Raw genomic sequence first — 21153 nt, 5'->3', positions numbered from 1 at the left:
TGCAGGTAATTGAGAGTTTGAGAGTGGCATTTGCCTGGTACTTCTCACCACCCCCCATCCCAATCCAAACTCTTTTTAGCCCTTGTAGGGTTTTGCCCAGCTGGCCTCAAAAACATCCAGTCTGAAGGGTTGGGAGAGGAGGGGAAGTGTTCTAGATAGGTCTTTTGTGTACTCAGAGGAAAGTCTGAAGGTGGAGAAGGAGCTCGAGAGCTAGATTTACTCTGGGGTTTCTTCTGTTTAGGAAAAGAAATTTTGAGATTTCTCAGAATTCCAACCTTTCTCCTTCAAAGGTACTGAGCAGTAGATTTTCAGGGAAAGGCTTTTGTTTCCACAAGAGGGATTTACCTGGCAGGAGTAGCAGGTAGAGTTAGGAGCATAGGCTTTTAAGCTGATGACCTTGGTTAAATTTTTTCTTTTCCTTTTATCACCTGAGTAACTCTTGGTAAGTTACTTGACCTTTCTTGGTTTAGTTTTTTCACCAGAGAAATAGGTAAAGTTATTACCCATGATTCCAAAATCCCCCAAAAAATCCACTTTTTTTTTTTTGTAACTCATATGGTGGTTAAACCTGACCTGAATAGAAGCAAAGTTATTTATGATCTTTAAAAAACTTATGCTAAAAAAAAAGAATAAATAATTATGCTAAGACTATTAATACATTTCTTTTTACTTTAGAAATATTGATTAGGGGATGCTACCCCTGGAGGTGTTATATACAATGTATATATCATTATACTTCTCTAAAACTTGAAATTTTCTGAATACTGACACATGTTTGGTTCTATGGATTTTGAAAATGGGATTATAGATCTATAATGATTATCTCAGAGTTTTGAGATTTAAGTAATTTTGTAAAACACTTACAGTGGCTGGCACATAGTAAGTGCTTAATAAAAGTTTATTATTATTCTAGCTACATAGCATTGTGGGCCAGAGTACACTCATCTCTAAATGTGCTGAAAAAATTCTACCAATATCTACCCTTCTGGTCTTTCCCCTCCTAAACCCACGTTCCCAATCATCATCCGTAGTGCAGTCACTTAGTAATTCATCTTCGCTGCTTACCATTATATTCCTAGATTTGTACATGGTACCTAATCTATAATATAGGTGCCAATATATATATATATATATATACATAAATACACATATTTATCCTCACTGGAGGACATATTTATTGATTTTAGTGGGAGGGGAAGGAAGGGAGAGAGAGAGGGAGAGAAACATCAATATGAGAGAGAAACATCAGTTGGTTGCCTCTTGTACGTACCCTGACTGGGACCAAAACCAAAACCTAGGCATGTGCCCTGACCAGGAATCAAATCTGCGACCTTTAGTTTTATAGGATGATGCTCCACCAACTGAGTTACACCAGCCAGGGCAAAATATATTTTTTTGAATGAATAAATGACACAGTCCAGGCTGCTTCTCAGTAGTTATATTCAAGTCACCTTGATTGAAGTTTTGTGTGTCACATTTTCTTTTCTTTTTTTTTTTTTTTTTAAGAACAGAACAGGTATATTTCTATTGAACTACCTGATACAGAGGATAGTGTGGTATGGATGGATAGTATGAATGACAAATAATACAAATATATTTTATTTGAAATAAACAAAAATGCTTACACAGCTCAACAGGTCACTTGGAAACAAACTCTTGTTTGACTATATTACTGAGCAAAACAAAGCTGAAGCAAAAACACCCTTCGTTTTTGACATGTATATGGAGATAGGAAGACACTACTTGGTTTTTAAAAAACTGACCTTCCCTTAAGGCCTGGTCATAGAAGTGTAAACAATGTAAATGAATCCACCAGTTCAGCTGTCATATCATATCTACGTCACCTGTGTATTCTGAGATCACACATACACCTGCCAATATACCTGGAAAGGAAGGGTGGCCGTATCACAGTTAAGTTCTTGGCAGGCAGGACTGAGGAAAAGTAATGTGGAACAAGTTTTACATCCTATTTAGAACAAATCACTAGTATTCCTTTAAATAACAGGTTACAATAGAAAGATACTGCCTGGAAGTTATCCTTTTCACTTTGGTTCATTTTTAGGTTTTGTTTGTGATTTACAGTTGTTAATTCATTTGCTTATAGTACAATCCTGCCACAATGTATTAAAGCATAAGATAGCTATTATTTCTTCATCTGCATTTTTCAAGTCCCTCATATGTCAGCAGTTCTTGAATATTAAAAAAAATAACAATAAATGGGTAAAACTCTGCTAAAAATGCATATATCTACAACGATAATGGTACTAGATGAGAAGGAGACAATGAGGGAAGGGAGAAAAGTGAACACGTTCACGTGCCAGGAATGTGGTTCAAGTCTTTGGATTTAAAAACAACTTCCCCAGAGAAGCTGGCTATAATGGAATTTCCAGAAAACTTCCTTTGCCCAACAAAAAGACCTGAAAAGCCCCAATCCAAACTTCTGACAACTAGTTCTGCAATGCTATAAATGATGATCAAAGCAGTCGGAGGGAGAGGATGATATGTCTTCCATTCGGCTACAGCTGGGAGCACAGCCTCTTTAGCTGTTGGTGGGTCAGTAGAAACCACGAAGTATCAGGAGTGTTTTGAAGGACAGGGGTAGAAAAGCACTGAACTTACTACCTGTCTGTATCAGTAACAGGGCTTCATGGCTAGGAAAATTTTCTAAACAGTAAAATGATTCCAGGATAGATCTCTCCGTCCATCATTAAATGTGGTAGAATTTAAAAGAAAAAAAGAAAAAAGAAAATAAAAAAAGATTTACAAGTAGATATTGTGAAAACAGAAAATTACAAGGCAGAGGACACAAAGGTATCAAGACAATGCTATATGTTTAACAGTATTTCATGAGGCTAGAAAACCTGTTAACTTTGAAAGCCCTAGCAAAATATCACTCTTGTTTATAAATCACTTATTTATCATATGACCATACGCTGAGACCTTTCTTTCCCCACACTGAAGAATCCTACATTTAGCCTTTAAGCATTCTGCATTTCTTTGCCAATCTTGTAGCTGAGTATCTTGTTCCAGTCGATTTTGGTGCGGGTAACTGGAAGCTGCCTGCGCAAGGCCTTGAACGTGGTGTCTGACATTGTTTGATAATTTTCACTAATCGCTGTCTGATACTCATTTTCCGCATGCTCTATGATTTTAATAAACTCCTTGGCAGTTTGGACTTCATTCGAAACAGTTACTGAGTCCTGCACATCTTTATGACTAACCAGCTGAACGTTGCCATCTTCGTAATAGTGTACCTGAATCTTAAGTACTCCAACCACCTGGGCTGTAGGCGGTGTGAGGGTGAACTTCCACTCGGATCTCCAGCGACCATTCCAGAAGTTTTTAGGCTGAAACTGATGGCTTTCAATACATGCAATAATGGTCTGTTGCCCATCTATGGTTTTAGCATAAACAGTACAGAAGCCGTTGGAATAATGATCTTTCACGTAGGCCCTGAGAGCGCTGTCACAGGATTCTCTCCACGACTTCAGACCTCCGTCTACTTCATCTGGCTGGGGGTCACTTGCTTCTTTCCATAAGTGATCAAACTTAAAGGAAATTTTGTTTCTTGGATCTAAAAATCTGCTATTACCCAGGTCACCGTGTTCTGTAATTAAGACCTGATCTTCATATCCTTCTATCTTCACAGGCGTGAACTGGTCCATGTTATACTGGGCAAATGCATGTGCTGCCCCTTCCCTGAGGAGATTGTCATTATTAAGTAGTAGCCGAACATCATTGAATACTTCATTAAATTCCCCTGGGGGTGCATGAGTGATGAATTTAGCAGCTATGCGTACCTTCTCTTCATCTGACACCCGATCCTCGAAGTCAGCCATCTTGGCTGCTCTTGTGTGTCACATTTTCTTAGCTATCTTCTATAGGGGCTGATCTTTTCTTCTTCTTTAAAAAAATTTTTTAAAAGATTTTATTTATTTATTTATTTATAGAGAGAGGGGAAGGGAGGCAGAAAGAGAGGGAGAGAAACACCAATGTGTGGTTGCCTTTCATGTGCTCCCAACTAGGGACCTGGCCTGCAACCCAGGCATGTGCCTTGACTGGGAATCAAACCAGCAACCCTTTGGCCAGCACTTAATCCACTGATCCACACCAGCCAGGGATTTTCTTCTTTCTTTTTTAAGGGGCATGAGAGATGAAGATTTATTATTTAACCTGTAGTATAAATTTATTTATTTAAAAATAACAGTTTTATCGAGATACAATTCACATAAAATTCACCATTTAGAGTATAAAATTTAGTGGTTTTTAGTACATTCAGAGTCTTGCAACTATCACCATTATCTAATTGAAGAACATTACATCACCCCAAAAAGAAACCCTGTATCCATTAGCTTTAACCCTACACTCTCCTCACCCCAGCCTACAGACGCTAATCTTATCTCTAACATCTTAATGTTCCTAATTTCATTCTTGGATGATAACCTGATCTTGAGTTTGGGGGAATAGTTATATTGTTATTTGTTCCACATCTTAACTACAATACAATATGTAGTTCCCAGACTCCCTCAAATCCTAGGTTGACTTCAGCTGCTCTCCTTCTCTCTGGCAAATAGTTGGGAAGTGAATGGTAAGCAAAAGGGGGAGAAACAGAGGAGGGCTTCTCTTAAGGGTGGACGCCTCATGTTTCTGCCTTAGCTGTTATTCAGTTACTACATTTATCTCAGAAAGACCGAACTGCTTCACTCTGTATCATGATACATAGATCTTTGTAACCTGCCCTTTGGAGTTATATTTCTAATAATGTAGTGATTAAAGAGCAGGCTCTGGGACTTCTAGCCAAGATGGAGGCATAGGTGGACATGCTTCGCATCCTCACACAACAATAAAAAGGATCACGAATAACTTCAAAACAAAAAACTACCAGAAATGCCAGAAAATCAAACTGTATGGAAGTCCGACAACCAAAAGTTTAAAGAAGAAATATTCATCAAGACGGGAGGGGCGGAGACAGGGAGCCAGGGCTGAGAGGACATGGTATGGTGGTGGTGAGGCAGCTGCAGCTGTGGCAAAGTAGTGGCAGCGGCCAGTGGATTGGGTAGTCTCACATTCATGTGTGGTGGGTAAAAGCTGGGAGGGACACCTGGAGAGCAATCCCAGCCCCAGGCTAGACTGTGCAGCCCAAGGTTCCAGCACCAGGAAAATAAAGCCTCATAGCTTCTGGCTGTGAAAACAAGTGGGGGTTGAGGTGGTGGAAGAAACTGCCTGTCTCTCAGGAGAGTCTGTCTAGAGGGCCTCCATGGTCCTAGAACATATGCAAACCCACCCACTCTGGAAACCACCACCGGGGAAACAGCTAGAGGGGCACTAGTCACATACAGGAAGTGGATGAAGTGACTGGAAACAGGGAGAATGCCGAGGAAGCAGCATTGTTCCTTCACTGAACCCGCCCCCACATACAGCACCACAAAGCAGTGAACTGGATTGCCCTGCACTGAAGAATACCTAAGGCTCCGTCCCTTACAACATAATAGGTGCTCCCAGACAGGGAGTCAAAGCAGCTCTACCTAATACACAGAAACAAACACAGGGAGGCTGCCAAATTGAGGTGACAAAGAAATATGGCCCAAATGAAAGAACAGATCAAAACTCCAGAAAAGAACTAAACAAAATGGAGCTAGCCAACCTATCAGATGCAGAGTTCAAAACATTGGTGATAAAGATGCTCAGAGAACTCACTGAGTACAGTAAATGCATAAGGAAAAAAATGAAGGTTACACTAAGTGAAATAAAAAAAAAAAATCCACAGGGAACCAATAGCGAAGGGAAGGAAGCCAGGGTTCAAATCTATGAATTGGAATATAAGGAAGAAATAAACAGTCAACCAGTATAGAATGAAGAAACAATAATTTTTTTTTAAATGAGAGAATAAGAAGACTCTGGGACATCTCCAAAACTGCCAACATCTGAATCATAGGTGTGCCAGAAGGACAAAAGGAAGAGCAAGAAATTGAAAACTTACTTGAAAAAATAATGAAGGAAAATGTCCCTAATTTGGTGAAGGAAATAGATATACAAATCCAGGAAGCACAAAGAGTTCCAAACAAGTTGGGTCCAAAGAGGGTAACACCAACACACATCATAATTAAAATGCCAAAGGCTAAAGATAAAGAGAGAATCTTAAAAGTAGCAAGAGAAAAGAAGAGAGTTACCTATAAAGGAGTTTCTATAAGACTATCAGGTGATTTCTCAAAAGAAACTTTACAGGCAAGAAGGGACTGGCAAGAAGTACTCAAAGTGATGAAAAGCAAGGACCTACAACCAAGATTACTCTATCCAGCAAAGCTATCATTTAGAATGGAAGAGCAGACAAGATAAAGCTAAAGGAGTTCATCATCACCAAGCCCTTATTATATGAAATGTTAAAGGGATACATTTAAGAAAAAGATCAAAACTATGAACATTAAAATGACAACAAATTCACAACTATCAAGAATGGAATCTAGAAAACAAAAACAAACTAAGCAAACACCTAGAACAGGAACAAAATCATAGATATGGAGATCATATGGAGGGTTATCAGCTGGGATGGGTAAGGGGGATTAAGAAGCGTAATTGGTAGGTACAAAGTAGATGGGGGTGTTAAGAATAGTAAAGGAGAGTTCTGGCTGTTGTGGCTCAGTGGATTGAGCAATGGCCTGCGAGCCAAGTGTCACTAGTTCTATTCCCAGACAGGGCACATTACTAGGTTGCACGTCAGGTCCCCAGTTGTGGGCGTGAGTGAGAGGCAACCACACAGTGATGCTTCTCTCCCTCTCTTTCTCCTTTCCCCTCTCTCTAAAAATAAATTATAAAAATAAATTTTAAAAAATACACATTAAAAAAAGAATAGTAAAGGAAATGGAGAAGTCAAAGAAGTTATATGCATGACCCATGGACATGAAGTAAGGGGGGATTGCTGGAGGGAGGGGGAGCAAAGGGAAAAAATTGGGACAACTGTAATAGCTAATCAATAAAATATACTTCTAATAAAGAGCAGGCTCTGAAGATAAACCCTTTCAATTAAAAATCTGGGACTTTGGTGCCTCAGATTTCCTTACCTATAAACTGAGTATAACAATAGTACCTATTATTTTGAGGATTGAACTGAAAAATAGATGTAGAATGCTACATATTATCCTGGTCATCACTGCCCTCTGCCTCCAACTTAAAAACCTGGAACCTGAAGATACTTGAAGGAAAGAAGAATTTTATACCTCTATGACCTCCATTTGCCTCCCTGATTAACTCCCACTTACATTCTTCAAGATTAGCTGAAATTTCATCTGTAGCTTCTCAGTAGCTTACTCAATCCCCCTTACGTCTAAAAATTAATTGCTCCTTCTAGTGTTTCTGTAGCACATTGAACACCTGTTAACAGCACTTACATTGTACTATAATAATAATAATTTTTTGCCTACTGCAGTTCTTGGTGCATAGTAAATATTTAATGGTCTTATTCTATCAATGTAAGACTACAATGTTTGAAGTTGGTAAATGATCCAAATACACATAACCAATAACTATTGATAAATTGATTCTCCCTAGGATGGACAGACTGGGGGATTTTGCACATTTAGGATGACTCTTAAGAAAAAGAACTGTATCTTAGGGTGGTGGTGGTAAGAAACGATTTTAATAGAATGGACTTCAACCTGCTTTAGTTAGAATTAAATTTTTACATCTGGAAGAAATGAACATTTGCTTACTACACGATCTTTATCCATTTATACTACGCATATTTATTGTTAAAATGATCTTTTGGGCGCAGGAGTTACCGTCCTAAGTCAAACGCTGTTTTGAAAGTTCTCTGTAAATTTAAATTACTTTATTAGTATTATGTTTAAATCTAGGGTGAATCTGACAGGCTTAATGGGTTTAAAGTAGACTAACGATCTCAGTGGATGTAGATTGACAGCTTGAGACACAGGTAACGCGGAGAGAGTGACAGAGTGAGTCAACGAGCGCGCTTGCCTGTGCGACCTCAGCGGACGAACGAGCAGGTAGCGGGCATCTGCAGACGTGGAGAGACACAGGGGAAGCAGGGACGCGAAGGGCGCAAGACGCGGTGACGATTACGCTGGACGTGGTGACGTAGTGCGCAGGCTGCAGAGGGGGCGGACTCTGGGCCTTTCTTCCCCTTCTGATTTTCCCCCTCCCCCCTTTTCTCCCTTTCCGGGTTTGGTTCCCCCCTTTTCTCCCCCTCTCCCCCTCCTTCCCGAGCCCCTTCCCCTCCCCAGTTCCCCCTGCTTCCCTGCTGCGGGCTCTGGGAAAACCCTCGCCGAGAAGAGCCCGCCCCCAGAAGCGCGCCACTGGCCGTCGAGTCGAGCCGCAGCGGAGCGATCCTGGGCTCGGGCAGCGGGCGGAGACCGGGCGCCCTCCCGGCCACGGCACGCGTGAGGTGAGGCCACCTCCTGGCTGAGGGGGCGGACGGCCTGTGCAGCCCGTGGGGAGGGGGCGTGGCGGCCGCGCGAAAGGGCGGGCGGAGGTCCCCGGCCTGGGCTCCCCGCGCTGGAGCTACCCGGGCCCGCGTTGGTGGGTGATGGCAGGAGCCTCTGGTGAAGGAGGGAACCTCCGCTGAAGGACAGCCCCGAGGATAGAGACATCCCGAGTGTGTGGGGAATGCGCATGCGAAAAGCGGGGTGGTGGTGGGGGTCGCGGGATGGAGGGTGGGGGGCTGCCACCTGTGGCCTGTGCAGTGGGACCTAAAAACTGTTGCTCCCTTGTAGTGCTTGGAGGTGACCAGTTCCAGGTGTGTCTTGAGTCTCCGGTTTCCTTCAAGCATTGGAAAAATGGGGGCGGGGGGAGGTGTTAGTGTTTCAAATCATTCCGGTGTCCGAGTTTAGGTGGTGGGGATGGAGATTTGAGTTGGAATATACAGGGACATCTTTCTGGAGCTTAAAAGTTGGGCCTGCACTAAGCTAACAACTCACTCGAGCCTCTGAAAACTTACAATTTCAGTTTCTTGTAGAGCCAAAATTTTTCAGCATTTGTGACCGTTAGCCTAGAAGTTCCTCAGAATGTTTATTTACTCATAGTGAATTGTTCTTGTATGATGGTAAATGACTGATAAGAGGCCCAGAGGTTCATTAAACCAGGGAAAGGTGTGGGAGTTTAAATTCTGTTCCCAGTTGGATGAATGTTCTTGTATATATTTTTTCCAATAGACAACTAAAATTGAGAAGCCTGAGTTCTGGTTGATGTTGGTGGGCAACATGGAGACTGGGGAGGAGGGAGGTGACAGGTTCCATTTCAAAAATGTAACGAGTTCCTAGAACTTTATTGCTTCTTTGGATAGTCATATTGGCACTTAAATTGGTTTTGTGGCTCTTCTTTCTTACTAAATGCCTTTTTGGGGGTCTGTTTTCTTCCTCCAAGATTTCCTTTTTGTTCTCTTTGTGGAACCTGGGGCATCAACACAAAAGTTTCGTGGCAGAAAGTGGTAGGTTAGGCTAATTCACTTCACTCTTCAGTTGTGTTTTTCTCCCCTGTTGCTGTTCTCCACAGGTTTGAGAGAACCTTTCTTGAAGGTCTGATGAACTGTCAACAAAAGTCAAATTTCAGAGTTGCACTTCCACCTGCCTTTATGTTCACTATATGATCTAGACTGTACATCTCCACAATTTGAAACAAAATTTAAAAAATTTACATGTATTAAAATAGGATGCCTGATATTTTTAATGGAAAAGAGTCAGAAGAGGAGGTGGCTTCTTTTTTCTCTCAGAATAGAAACCACAGACTTTACAATTACCTTTAAAGTCGTAGATGTCTAGCACCCTTTGGCCCCAGTATGTCCACTGGTCTCCTGGCTGTTCCTTGAGCACACCAGGCACTCTTCTCCCTAAGGGGCTGTGTACTTGTTCCCTGCACCTTCCTGGATAACCTTTTCCTTATAAAGCTGCACAGCCTTGTGTCCTCACCTCCTCAGGTCTTTACTCAAATGTCACTCTAAAAGTGGTATTTCCTTGGCTAGCTAAATTGCAAAGCCACTGCCTCACATATATTTACTTAACTCCCTTTCCCAATTATCTGCTTTATTTTTCTCCTTACCCCTTATCAGCCTATAACATGCTATCTATTTAGTCTTCCCCTTAGAAAGTAAGCCTCAGCCTTGGCTGGTGTGGCTCATAGATTGAATGCCGCATGCAAGCTGGAGGGTCTCCAGTTCGGTTCCCAGTTGGTGCCCATGCCTGGGTTGCAGGCTGTGTCCCTGGTTGGGGACATGCTATAGGCAACCACACATTGATGTTTCTTTCCCTATTTTTCTCCCTTCCCCTCTCTTTAAAAATAAATAAATAAAAATTTTTAAAAAAAGTAAGCTTCATGAAGTCAGATGGTAAATTGCTGTATCCTTAGCGCTTGTCATGCAGTCAGTGCTAAACAAACTTTTAAAAAATATTTTATTTATTTTTAGAAAGGTGAAGGGAGGGGGAAAGAGAGGGAGAGAAACAATAATGTGTGGTTGCCTCTCGCACACCCCTAGCTGGGGACCTGGCCCGCAACCCAGGCGTGTGCCCTGACTGGGAATCAAACCAGTGACCCTTTGGCTCTCAGGCCAGTGCTTAATCCACTGAGCCACACCAGCCAGGGCTCTCAACAAATTTTTTGACTGGATAGGTAGAGAAGAGTTTATTTGTGAACTATCTCACTGTCATGAATTTCTGATGATTGGTTGTCCTTGGAGGTGTAGAATGAATTTTCACTAGGATTTTGTAAGGTATTTATTGGAAAAAAAATTGAGATTTTTTTTTTTTTTTGTTCCTGTCAGTTCTTGCCACATTTCTCTTGATAGAGGTCTTGCGCTTTTAGGTCATTGAATGAAAGCACTTTAAAGGCAGAGAGGATGAAGTTTGGGGCATCTTTGGCATTGGTGGTCTTAGAGGAAGATTATCTCAGATCTCACATGGCTAGATTTTTGCCTTCTGCTTCAAACTCTTGAGGTTTGTTCACATCCTGATGAGAACGATCGCCATCCTTACCTCGTTGGCCCCGGAGAGCTGAACGGGCTAGTTCTACTTTGAATTTTTCAGGAGACTGAATATGTTAGTATTTATAGTCTGGGTTATATGGGTTAGATTTTTTCCCCCTCATTCATGTAAAGACAGTTGAGCTAAACTGTAAGAATAGCTTTCTCTGACAATGGTGGAGTGTTTGGTTATGGGGAACATCTGATCCTTTTTTTCCACAAGTCCATTTTGGGGGGCATTTTTAGCAAATTCTGTATTAAGTCTGAGGATAAAAGGAGCACGCCCCCTAAATTCTGTGGATTATCCCTCATTTATTTTATCCTTTCTTGTTTCTTGATTGATGCATTTGTTACCTTCATTGACCTTCTGGCCAGAGTGGCCTGGATGAGATTCCTCTTTGGGGCAGTCCTGGCCACTGTTCACCAGCTTAGGAAGGCAAAGGGGGTGAGGTAGTCCTTCTAACTCTCTGTGGGAATGCTGGTGGCAAAGTCTTAAACCTTTGCCCCAGGACATTGAAAGCTGCCAGGCCAAAAAGAGAATGGCTTTTCTGTTGTGTGGGGCAGGGAAGGGGGGGGGGTAGGGGGAGCAGGGGAGTGGGGGAGAATTGGGGATCTTGTATCTGTTGGACTGGATCTGGTTCAGATATTATTAATGTAACAGTGTCAGAAATATACCAGTAGTTCTCATTTTGCAAATAATTTCTGAAATAATATAGGCAGATTGGTAAAAGCTTCTGTCAAGCTTCTGTTGTCCCCTTTTAAATCCTTTCACAAAGTTTCTAGGAAATTTCTCTCAAGCCCCAGAGATAAACAGCTCTGTGCCATGTTCTCACCTCTTATAGATAAATACTGAGTACTGACAACAGTTCAGTGTAGGTTACGGTTTCTGAATGATGCAGTGTTTATTCCTGTGCCAGATCTCTTCATGAACTCAAGGAAAGCTTTCAGGAAAAAGATTTGGGGAAAGAGATAAAAATTGTTGCATTTTGGTTTCATGGTTCCAGGAAGTGTAGAGGAGAGAATTCTGTGAAACTGGTGTGTGTGGTGTTAAGGTTTTTCTATGTCTCCTTGTAAGATTGGATAAGGGACTCTTGAGTGTTCCTCTGTGGAATGTGCTGCCAGTGTACAAGTAGGAAAAATAACTGGACTCATGGCTTGAATATGTGTGCATGAATATAGTTGGGTCTAATTTTAGAGAACTTCTTCATACACAGTGGCCTCAGTATTTTCCTCCAGCTGTATCCTTCTCACCCTCTGTGCAGAAAACATTCCACTTAATAGTCTTTTAGTGGTTGCCAGTTTAGCAGTGTAGCTAGCACCTGTTCCATCTCTCCAGTGAACTAACTTTGTCCATTCCTTCCTGAGTTTGAATTTATTTCTGAAAACAGATAAAGGTAGGAAAGATTTCATAACCTTAATCTGTTTTGACTCCTCTTGGAGTTCCTTAGATTTACTTAGCATATATCTTTTTTTTCTAGCACATTAAAAAACATGGATGTTAAAAACCCTTAATTATAATAATCTACAGTGATTTTATTATTTTTACTTGGGTTGTATACAAGTTAAGATTCTGGGATGCTTCCGAAATCCAGGTGTTCTTTTTGCTTTTCTGCAGGATTGCTTGTGAGTAGTTCAGTCCAGGTGTTTGGGCCCATACTGGGAAAGCTGTTTTAGCTTTCTCCTTTTAACAGTAAGTTTCCTAGAGTACTTTCCTGTGCTTAAAAAACAAAAACAAACAAAAAAACCCCCATCAAATTGTGCCAGCCTAGAGTGAGAGAGAGAGTAAGGAGAAAATATGCAAAAGCTTTAGGCAGTCATGTCTCCCAATAGTCAAAACCCTTGTATTTTTAAAGAACTAATTTTATTCTATTTCTTCTTAGTTTGTTAACCACAAAAGCATAAAAAAATCTTTTCATTTTCTTTAATTGCTTACATAATTGTCACACTGTGACTTTTCTGAATTGTCAAAGATCTCAGTTTTTTCTGGGAAATAATTTTCAGACCTTTCTGGATATTTTCTTGGGGATAGGGTGAAATGAAGCTAGTTGTTAAATGTACCTGTAAGGTCTCTTCCTTAGACCAATGTTTTGATTATTTCATTTCTCTATAGGCATTAACAGTGTATTTTACAGCTCTTTTTTAAAAACATTGAAGACCTCAACATCTTTTGCAATCAAATAAAAACTATAATTTTGCATCCATACAGTTATTCTGAGGTTCTTATTCTATAGAGAAGTGTAAAGATTAGTGAGGTAATCAGGATTTAAGAGAACTAGTTTATTTATATATAGTTGCTTTTTGTTGATTGTGAGTCTAGTGGGAAAGAGAGAAAAAGATGGTCTGCAGGCTAGTCAGGTTATATCTTGATCTTTTAGAGGTATTTTTGCTCTCACTATTAGTCTTCTATACAATTCTTATCTAATTTACAGAATAGAGATAGACTTTTTAATTTCATTAACTATTTCCCTCTGCCACTTAGTTCATTATCTTTCTTGTGTAGATGATTTTGGTATATTTCATGGTGATAACATTTGTACTGCAATGTTTATTATTAATAATGATCCAGAACCATATTTCATGTTTTCATTTTTTTTCTTTCCCAAAAGCTCATTGGACCTTAAAGTGGTCTCAGTAATTATATTAGAAGTTTAGATTTTCCAAGTATGCAGTTCATATGTTTTGTAATGGCAGTGTTTTGTTGCATGTTAGTCATAAGAATTTATGCATGGTTTTGGCATGTGAGCAGCATTAAGGGCATCAGGTAATTCTTCATCCCTTGGAGAAGGGTGGTTCAGACTTGTGGAAGTTTCTGTCAGCTTCATAACAGAACTGGGAGGAAAGTAATAAAGGCAGTGACAATCCAAACTTAATAATGGATAAATTTGAAATACATTTTCTTTCTATACTTAGAAATTGTTAAAGCCTTACCCTTACTTTGTGATTCTGTTGGAAAGGGAAGAAGAGAATCTAGGATAGTACTCAGCTGATAACTTCCAGGAAACAGTGTGCTATGGGTAGGGTTTCTAATGCTATTGGCGGAGTCAACTCCCAGCAGCCATCAGAATCAATGGAAAGAACATGGTGGACCTGTTCTAATGGACACCTTTTTATCCTTATCTTTTTCAATTCTTTGTACCGTGTGTCATTGTTTCTTTTCTTTCTTGAAATGTTTCATTGATATGACTTTTCTTTTCCACTTGCATTCCTATTTTCTCCTGCTCATCCCTTAAGTGTGTGTTTTCCTTAGGATTTCTTTTGTATTCTCCCTCTCTACCTCTGATTCTTAAGTGTTAACAGCATAAACATTTCTTGGAGAATTTGTTAAGAATGTGGCTTACAAAAGCCTTCATGATCTGGCTCATGCCAGACTCTGACCTACCTTGTACCACACTTTCCTGTTATTACTAGCTCTAGCCATAGTGGCTTTTTCCTGCCTTAGGACCTTTGCGCTTATAATTCCTTCTCCCCGAAATGCTATTTTCCTACCTCTTCACCTGACTTACCTCTTGTTATTATTCAAGTCACAGCTTAAAGAGTTCTCCATAGACTTTCCCTGTCTACCTTATCCAAAATAGTTAACCTCCCTTTTGTGCTTCATCCATTCCTGTGTTTCATTATCTCCATTGCACTTGCCACTATCTTAAGTTATCTTGTTTGTTTTCTTGTCTGTAGTCTGGTTCACACTTAGAACTTAAAGCCCATGAGAACAAGGACCTTATTTATTTTACAATTCCTATATTCCTAGTGCCTAGAATAGAATAGTCACTCAGCACACATTTATTGAATGAATGAATGAGTGAAATGTAGGTTCCTCGGTCTTATTCCCAGAGATTTTGATTTAGCAGTCTTAGAATGGACCTTAGGAATTTGTATTTTAACAAACATTCCAAGTATTTCTGACATCTCTGCTTAGTTGTCTTAAATAACTAGAAAAACGTTGCTCTACACAATCTGTCCATCTCAGCCACCCTGATGGCTTTATTTAGCATCTATTTCTATAAGCTGACAATTTGTGAGTCTCCTCTGTCTTATGTTCTTATCTCTTGTCTGAGCTCTAGGCTTGTCTATTCAGTGGTCTCTTGAACATCTCCATTTGACTGTCACACACAACCTCAAATTCAATATGACCAGAGCAAAAATTATTTTTCCTTGGAAATGCATTTTTCTTTCTGAGGTATTTTTTTCTGTTCATGATGCCACCTAATTGCATAAGCCAGAATCGTGGATGTTATACTTGAGTCCTTCTTACTCTTTAATATCAATAATCATAAAGTTATGTAGACTTATCTGCTCAGTCTCTCTTGAATCTTTCCATTTTTCTCAATCAGCATTACGACTTCCTTAGTTCTGGAGGCATCACCTCTCATCTGGATAACTGATGGCTTTTAACTGGCCTTCCTGCCCTAGTCTTGCTTTCCAGTCTTTCATTTAGTTCTTTCTGTACCATTTAGCCAAAGAAAATGAAATCTTATTTTCTCCTGCTTAAAGCCTTTTTTAAATTCACTGATTTTAGAGAGAGAGAAAGAAACAGAAACATGGATTTGTTGTTTCACTTATTCAGGTATTCATTGGTTGATTTTTGTATGTCCCCTGACTGGGGAATCAAACCCACAACCTTGGCATATCGGAACAATGCTCTAACCACCTATGCACTACCCAGCCAGGCTCTTGCACATTGGAGATCTGGAAAGAATGTCAGTAGGTGATATTCCAGCTGAATCTTGAAGGGCTAACAGGAGTTAGCCAGGTGAAGTATGGGGAAGAGAGTTCTAGGGCAGAACTGCATATGGGAAGGGTGAAGGTGTACAGCAGAGCAGCATGATGCCTTTGACAAACTGCAAGGAGCAGGGTGTCTCTACACATGGGATGCTTATGGGAGTAGTCAGAGAAAAGGCTGAAGAGATAGGTAGGAGCCTGATCTTTAAGACCTTCTTTGGTTAGCTAAAAAGCTTTTAATTTTGTCTGTAACTGTGAAACCTATTGAAGGATTTTTTTTTTTTTTTAAAGATCACTTAATTTGGGAACTGGATTGAGAAATAGACTGAAATCAGGAAATAAACTGGAGCCCAGTTTAAGGGGAGTCAAAGTAATCTAGATAAGAAATAGGGTCTGAAGTGGTCCTGCCAGGGATGAACAGATTCAAGAGATATTTAGTGGGTAGATCTGTTAGACTTGGAGGTCTGTGTGTGTGTGTGTGTGTGTGTGTAAGAGAGAGAGAGAGAGAGAGAGAGAGAGAGAGAGAGAGAGAGAGAGAGAGAGAGAGAGAGAGAGAGAGAGAGAGAGAGAGAGAGAGAGAGAGAGGAGAGAGAGAGAGTATAGAAGTAAGAAGGATGAGTTTGGATGATTCCTAGTTTTCTGGGTTCCATTCCAGGGTGGATGGTGGCATTATTTATGGATTAGGGCATATAGGCAGTTGCTTGTTTGGAAGTAAAGATGAGGTATTTGATTTTGGCTTGGTTGAATTTGAGGTACCCGTGAAACCATGTGGAAATGACTAATGGGAAGTTAGATGTACCAATCAGAAGTTGGAGAGAGAGATTGGGGATGGAGAGATATTTGGGAGTCAACAGTATTATACACTGTAGTGAAAGTGATGGATTTGGGTCATCCAAGGATGGGGTCGAGACTGAAATGCTGAAGGCTGAGGAGTCTTAGAGAACACTGACAGTTAAAGGTGTGATTGGTAATAATGGAGCCCTGGAAGAAAATTGAAGAGGCCAAGAAGGTAGATAGAAAACCAATAAAGTGTGTTTGATAGGATCTTAGAAGAGAGAGTTTCAATAAGGAGGCAGACAATTATTTTAGGTGTGGAGTGAAATTCTTGAGCATGTAGAGAAGATGAAATCCAGAGCAGAGGTAGAAGTATTATCATCTTAATTAAGATAGAAGGAAAAGGTCAAGAAAGGGGTAAAGACAGATGTTTGGTATATGAACAAAGGAATTTAAGGGAATTTTTGCCTTAGGGCTTTAATATTCCTTTTGGGTTATGGGGGCTGGTGTGTTAAAAGTAAAAAAGGGTTGATAAAATAGGGGTCCTGAGAGCCCAATTTTAATAGCTGTTGAGAGAATGGGAGGGATAACTAACTAGTGGTATGTATTATGTCTAGGCAGACAAAGGTAAGGTGGGCTGGTATAAGGTGGGAGAGCTGTTCAAGCAGATAGAATAGCCTGGGCAAGGACTTAGGAGTACTAAAGAATATGGTATGTATGGAGAGGTAGCAGTATTTTGAGTGGTTAGAAGGATGTATAATAGTGCCTGATTTTATGTTAGGCTTTAAGAGCTATATTAAAGCATATGAAATATTTTAAGGTAAAGAGGAAACTTTGAAGATTTTAATCAGAGAAGTGGAATGCTTGTTTTATAGAGGTAATTCAGGTAGCAATTTGGAGAAATAGGGGATTTAGAGTAGAGGGAGAGATACTGGTTAGGAGGCTGTTATAGTAGTTTGTGCAGAAGATGTTAAAATCAAGATAGACGAGGGTATCCTGGGTAAGAAACAGACCTCAGATCTCAGCAGCTTGAACAGCAGTTATTTCTCATTCACACTACACATCCATCAGGGATAGGTTAGAGACTTTTAGTTGTTCAGGGATAGAGGCTGACAAAGCAGTCATCATTGAGAACATAGCCAGTTGCTTTGCTGAAGGCAAAAAAGAGCTCTGGAGGTCTTACCCCATTAACTAATTTCTCTGCTCAGAAGTGATGAGAGTAGAGAAGAGGGAACAGGAGCTGAGAAAATCAGATGGATCCAAGAGATGGTGTCAGAATTTGAAGATAGTTAAATGTGGGAGGGGAGGGGAGAATTGTGAACAGATGACTCTGTTTTTGTTTTGGATGACTGGGTGGAATTGCTAACTAAGATAAGAAAGGGGTAGGTTTTAGGAGCACCTAAATATGTAAAGTAAATATTAACACACCTAAAGGGATAAATAGCAATACCATATTAAGGGGACCTTTAATACCCCACTTTCATCAATGCATAAATTTTCTAGATAGAACATGAATAAGTAAACATTAGCTTTATATGACACATTAGACCAGATGAATTTAACAGACATATACAGAACATTCCATCCAAAAGCAAACAATATACATTCTTCTCAAGTGCATATGGAACATTTTTCACAGTAGATAATAGGTCACAAAACATGGCTTAATAAACTTAAGATTTAAATCATATCAAGAATCTTTCCTGACCATAATGGTATGAAACTACAAATCAATTATAAGAACAAAATTGGAAAATTTACAAATATGTGCAGATTAAATATATACTAATGAACAACCTGTGGGTCAAAGAAGAAACCAAAAGAGAAATTAAAAAAATGCCCAGAGACAAATGGAAATGGAAATATAACATACAAAATGCAAAACCTATTGGATGCAGCAAAAGCAGTTTTAAAAGGGAAGTTCATAGTGATTAAAGCCTGGATTAGGAAACAAGAAAGATCTCAAATAACCTAATTTTACAACCTCAAGGAACTAGAAAAAGATAAACTAAGCTCAAATTTAGTAGAAGGATGAAAATAACAAATATCAGAGCAGATATAAATGTAATAGAGACTAAAAGACAATAAAAAAGATCAGTGAAGCTAAGAGCTCGTTTTTCAAAAAGATAAACAAAATAGACATCCCTACTGTTGTTGCCCTGTAAATTGTTCTTTATTTCAATTAGTGTGTTCTTTGTTTCTGACTGGATCTTTTTTCTGCTGTTGGGGTCCTCCTTATAACCAGTGTTTTGAACTCTGCTTCTGATAGATTACTTATCTGTTTTGTTCAGCTCTTTTTCTGGAGTTTTGATCTGTTCTTTCATTTGGGCCATGTTTCTTTGTCTCCTCATTTTGACAACCTCCTTGTGTTTGTTTCTATGTATTAGGTAGAGCTGCCATGACTCCCTGTCTTGGTAGTGTGGCCTAATGTAGTAGGTGCCCTGGAGGGTCCAGTGGCACAGCCTTCCCTGTCACCCAGCCTGTGTACTTGAGGTGAGCCCTTCATATGAGCTGAGTACACCCTCTTCTTGTAGTTGAGCCTTGGTTGTTGTTGGTAGATCAGTGGGAGGGATTTATCCAGGCCAGTCAGTTGCACAGACTGGTCATGACCACTGACCATGAATCTTCATCCTCTGTGGAGGATCAGCTGTGCAGGGACAGTGTGGTGGTGTTCAGTGTAGTCTGTAGCTGTCCACTGTGTTCGCAGACTCTCTGGTTTCCTGGATGGTGTAGGCAAGGTCAACCACGACCTGTGTTCTGCCCAGGGCCACCTGCATGAGCTATAAAGCGGACTGCAGATGGCTGCTACTTGTGCTGTGCTTGGAGGTTCCCAGGCAAAGTCCAACTGTGATCCAAAGCTGCTGCTGCTAGTGTCATGCCTGGGGTCACTTAGCAAGAGATATGGGGGCTGTTGCTTCTTTGAGAGGGTTTAGGAAGTTGTGAAGCATGAGCCAATACCAGCCATTCATATGGGCAAGCCACTATTAACAGCTTGGGTTGGCCTCTAAATTGGGTGGGATTGAGCCTCGGGGCATCTTCGGGCAGGGCAAACAGTGTTAACCAGGTTGATAGAGTCTTAGATATGGCATCTGCCTGCTGATTCTGTGGTTCTGTGGTGGGGGTGGTTCAGAAAAGGGACAATGACCTCTGTCTGTCTTTCAGTCTGGGAAAAAGCTGTCCCCAAGCTCTCACCTTGATGCCAGACACTTCAGTTCCTCCCTGTATGCCACTGGTACCTTAAAGCTGCTACTTGGGTGCTGGAGCTCAGAGGGAGTGTGTGAGTTAAGTCCATTTCTGGGTTCTTTAAGAGGAACTGCTTGGGGCTCCAGCAGTTTCTTTCATCAACTCAATCCCAGTTAGTTTTTTCAGCCAGAAGTTATGGGGACTTATCTTCCTGACATTATAGCCGTGGGCTGGGGGACCTGTGGTGGGGCTGGACTCCTCGCTCCCAAGATATCCCTCCTGAATTTTTATCCACCACACATGGATGTGGTACTAGCCTGTTCTGTGTTTCCGCCCCTCCTGTCAGTCTGAGTGGATGTGGTTTCTTTATTCTGTAGCTGTTGAGCGTCCATTCAACTCTATATCTGATGGTTATGAGTGGTGGTTGTTCTATGGTTTAGATGTAATTTTTATGTGTTTGTGTGAGGAGGCAAGCTGTGTTTACCTACACCTCCATCTTGACTGGAAGTCCCTAGAATATATATTTAAAGATATATATATATATATATTTTTTTTTTAAAGATTTTAAATTATTTTTAGAGAAAGGGGAAGGTAGGAAGGAAGAGGGAGAGAAACATCAGTGGGAGAGAGAATCATTGATTGGTTGCCTTTCATACACCCCCAGCCGGGAACTGGGCCTGCAACCTAGATAGATGTGTGCCCTGACCAGGGATCAAAACAGCGAACTTCACTTCGCAGGACAATGCTCAAGCCACTGAGCACACTGGTCAGGGCCATACAGAATATGGTTTTGAAGGGGGAAATTGGTCATGTTTAGAAGTTATAGATGTGTTAATTATATGGCTTATATATACTTTTATGTAGATGACTAATTTAAGATTACTTAAGAAATTACCTGGCAACATAAAAGTGCAGATATTAAAATGAATTGCATGTCTTCCAACTATTTCTATTACTTGGCTAAATTTAGAACCACGTAGAACTCCTGAAGAATTGAAGTCTGGGGATTTTAATAGTCAAGACATGCAATATTCAGCTTTTCAGAGTAAGGAAGAAGAAATATAGCTTCAAATTAATTTTTGTACTGTCACCCAGACTACTTAATTAAGACTCAACAGAGTCCAGTGAAAAGTCAGAACTATTCTGAGAATTTTATTTCACTGTTGCTGAAAACTTGTTAAGAGCCTAGGTTCTGGGTGTGAAAGGGATAAGTTTCTTTCTCTTTGTAGGGGAATTACTGGAGGCTATCCACTGTTCTTTCCCTGCTGTCTCCTCAAATTATGCTTGATAAGTACAATTCTTATACTTCACTTGGGTGAATAAGTTAATACATCTGAGCTAGAGATCAGGTGAGCATTATACTTGGGTACTTGTCTGTCAATTTTGACCCTGTAATTGTTTTGCATGTGTGTTAATTCAGACTAGTGTATGTATATATGTATTTAGAACAATATTACATAAGCTAAGATAGGAGGGAGGGAGATTTATTTGCCTTTTGGGGCCTTGGTTTTCATCAG

At 40.3% G+C, this 21153-nt stretch overlaps 2 protein-coding genes across 20 annotated transcripts in view; one reads left to right on the top strand and one right to left on the bottom strand.

Moving 5' to 3' along the window:
* Window positions 1-1583: 1583 nt before the first annotated feature.
* Window positions 1584-3845, bottom strand: LOC150012006 (F-actin-capping protein subunit alpha-1). Its single transcript, XM_090275626.1, has one exon. The coding sequence runs from the start codon at window positions 3837-3839 to the stop codon at window positions 2979-2981; it is 861 nt and encodes a 286-aa protein (XP_090131752.1). The 5' UTR covers window positions 3840-3845; the 3' UTR covers window positions 1584-2978.
* A 4354-nt stretch (window positions 3846-8199) lies between these two features.
* Window positions 8200-21153, top strand: part of R3HDM2 (R3H domain containing 2) — a 142085-nt gene continuing 129131 nt past the window's right edge. For all 19 annotated transcript variants that reach the window (XM_090273472.1, XM_090273461.1, XM_090273467.1 and 16 more), the window contains exon 1: window positions 8200-8398. The gene's annotated coding sequence lies outside the window, so the exon portion shown is untranslated. The remainder of the gene's footprint in view (window positions 8399-21153) is intronic.

Source organism: Furipterus horrens, unplaced genomic scaffold (genome assembly GCF_987537825.1).
Source record: "Furipterus horrens unplaced genomic scaffold, mFurHor1.1.pri manual_scaffold_4, whole genome shotgun sequence".
Classification (NCBI taxonomy): Eukaryota; Metazoa; Chordata; class Mammalia; order Chiroptera; family Furipteridae; genus Furipterus; species Furipterus horrens.
Note: the sequence above shows the minus strand (reverse complement) of the source record. Positions and strands in the feature narration are given on the sequence as shown.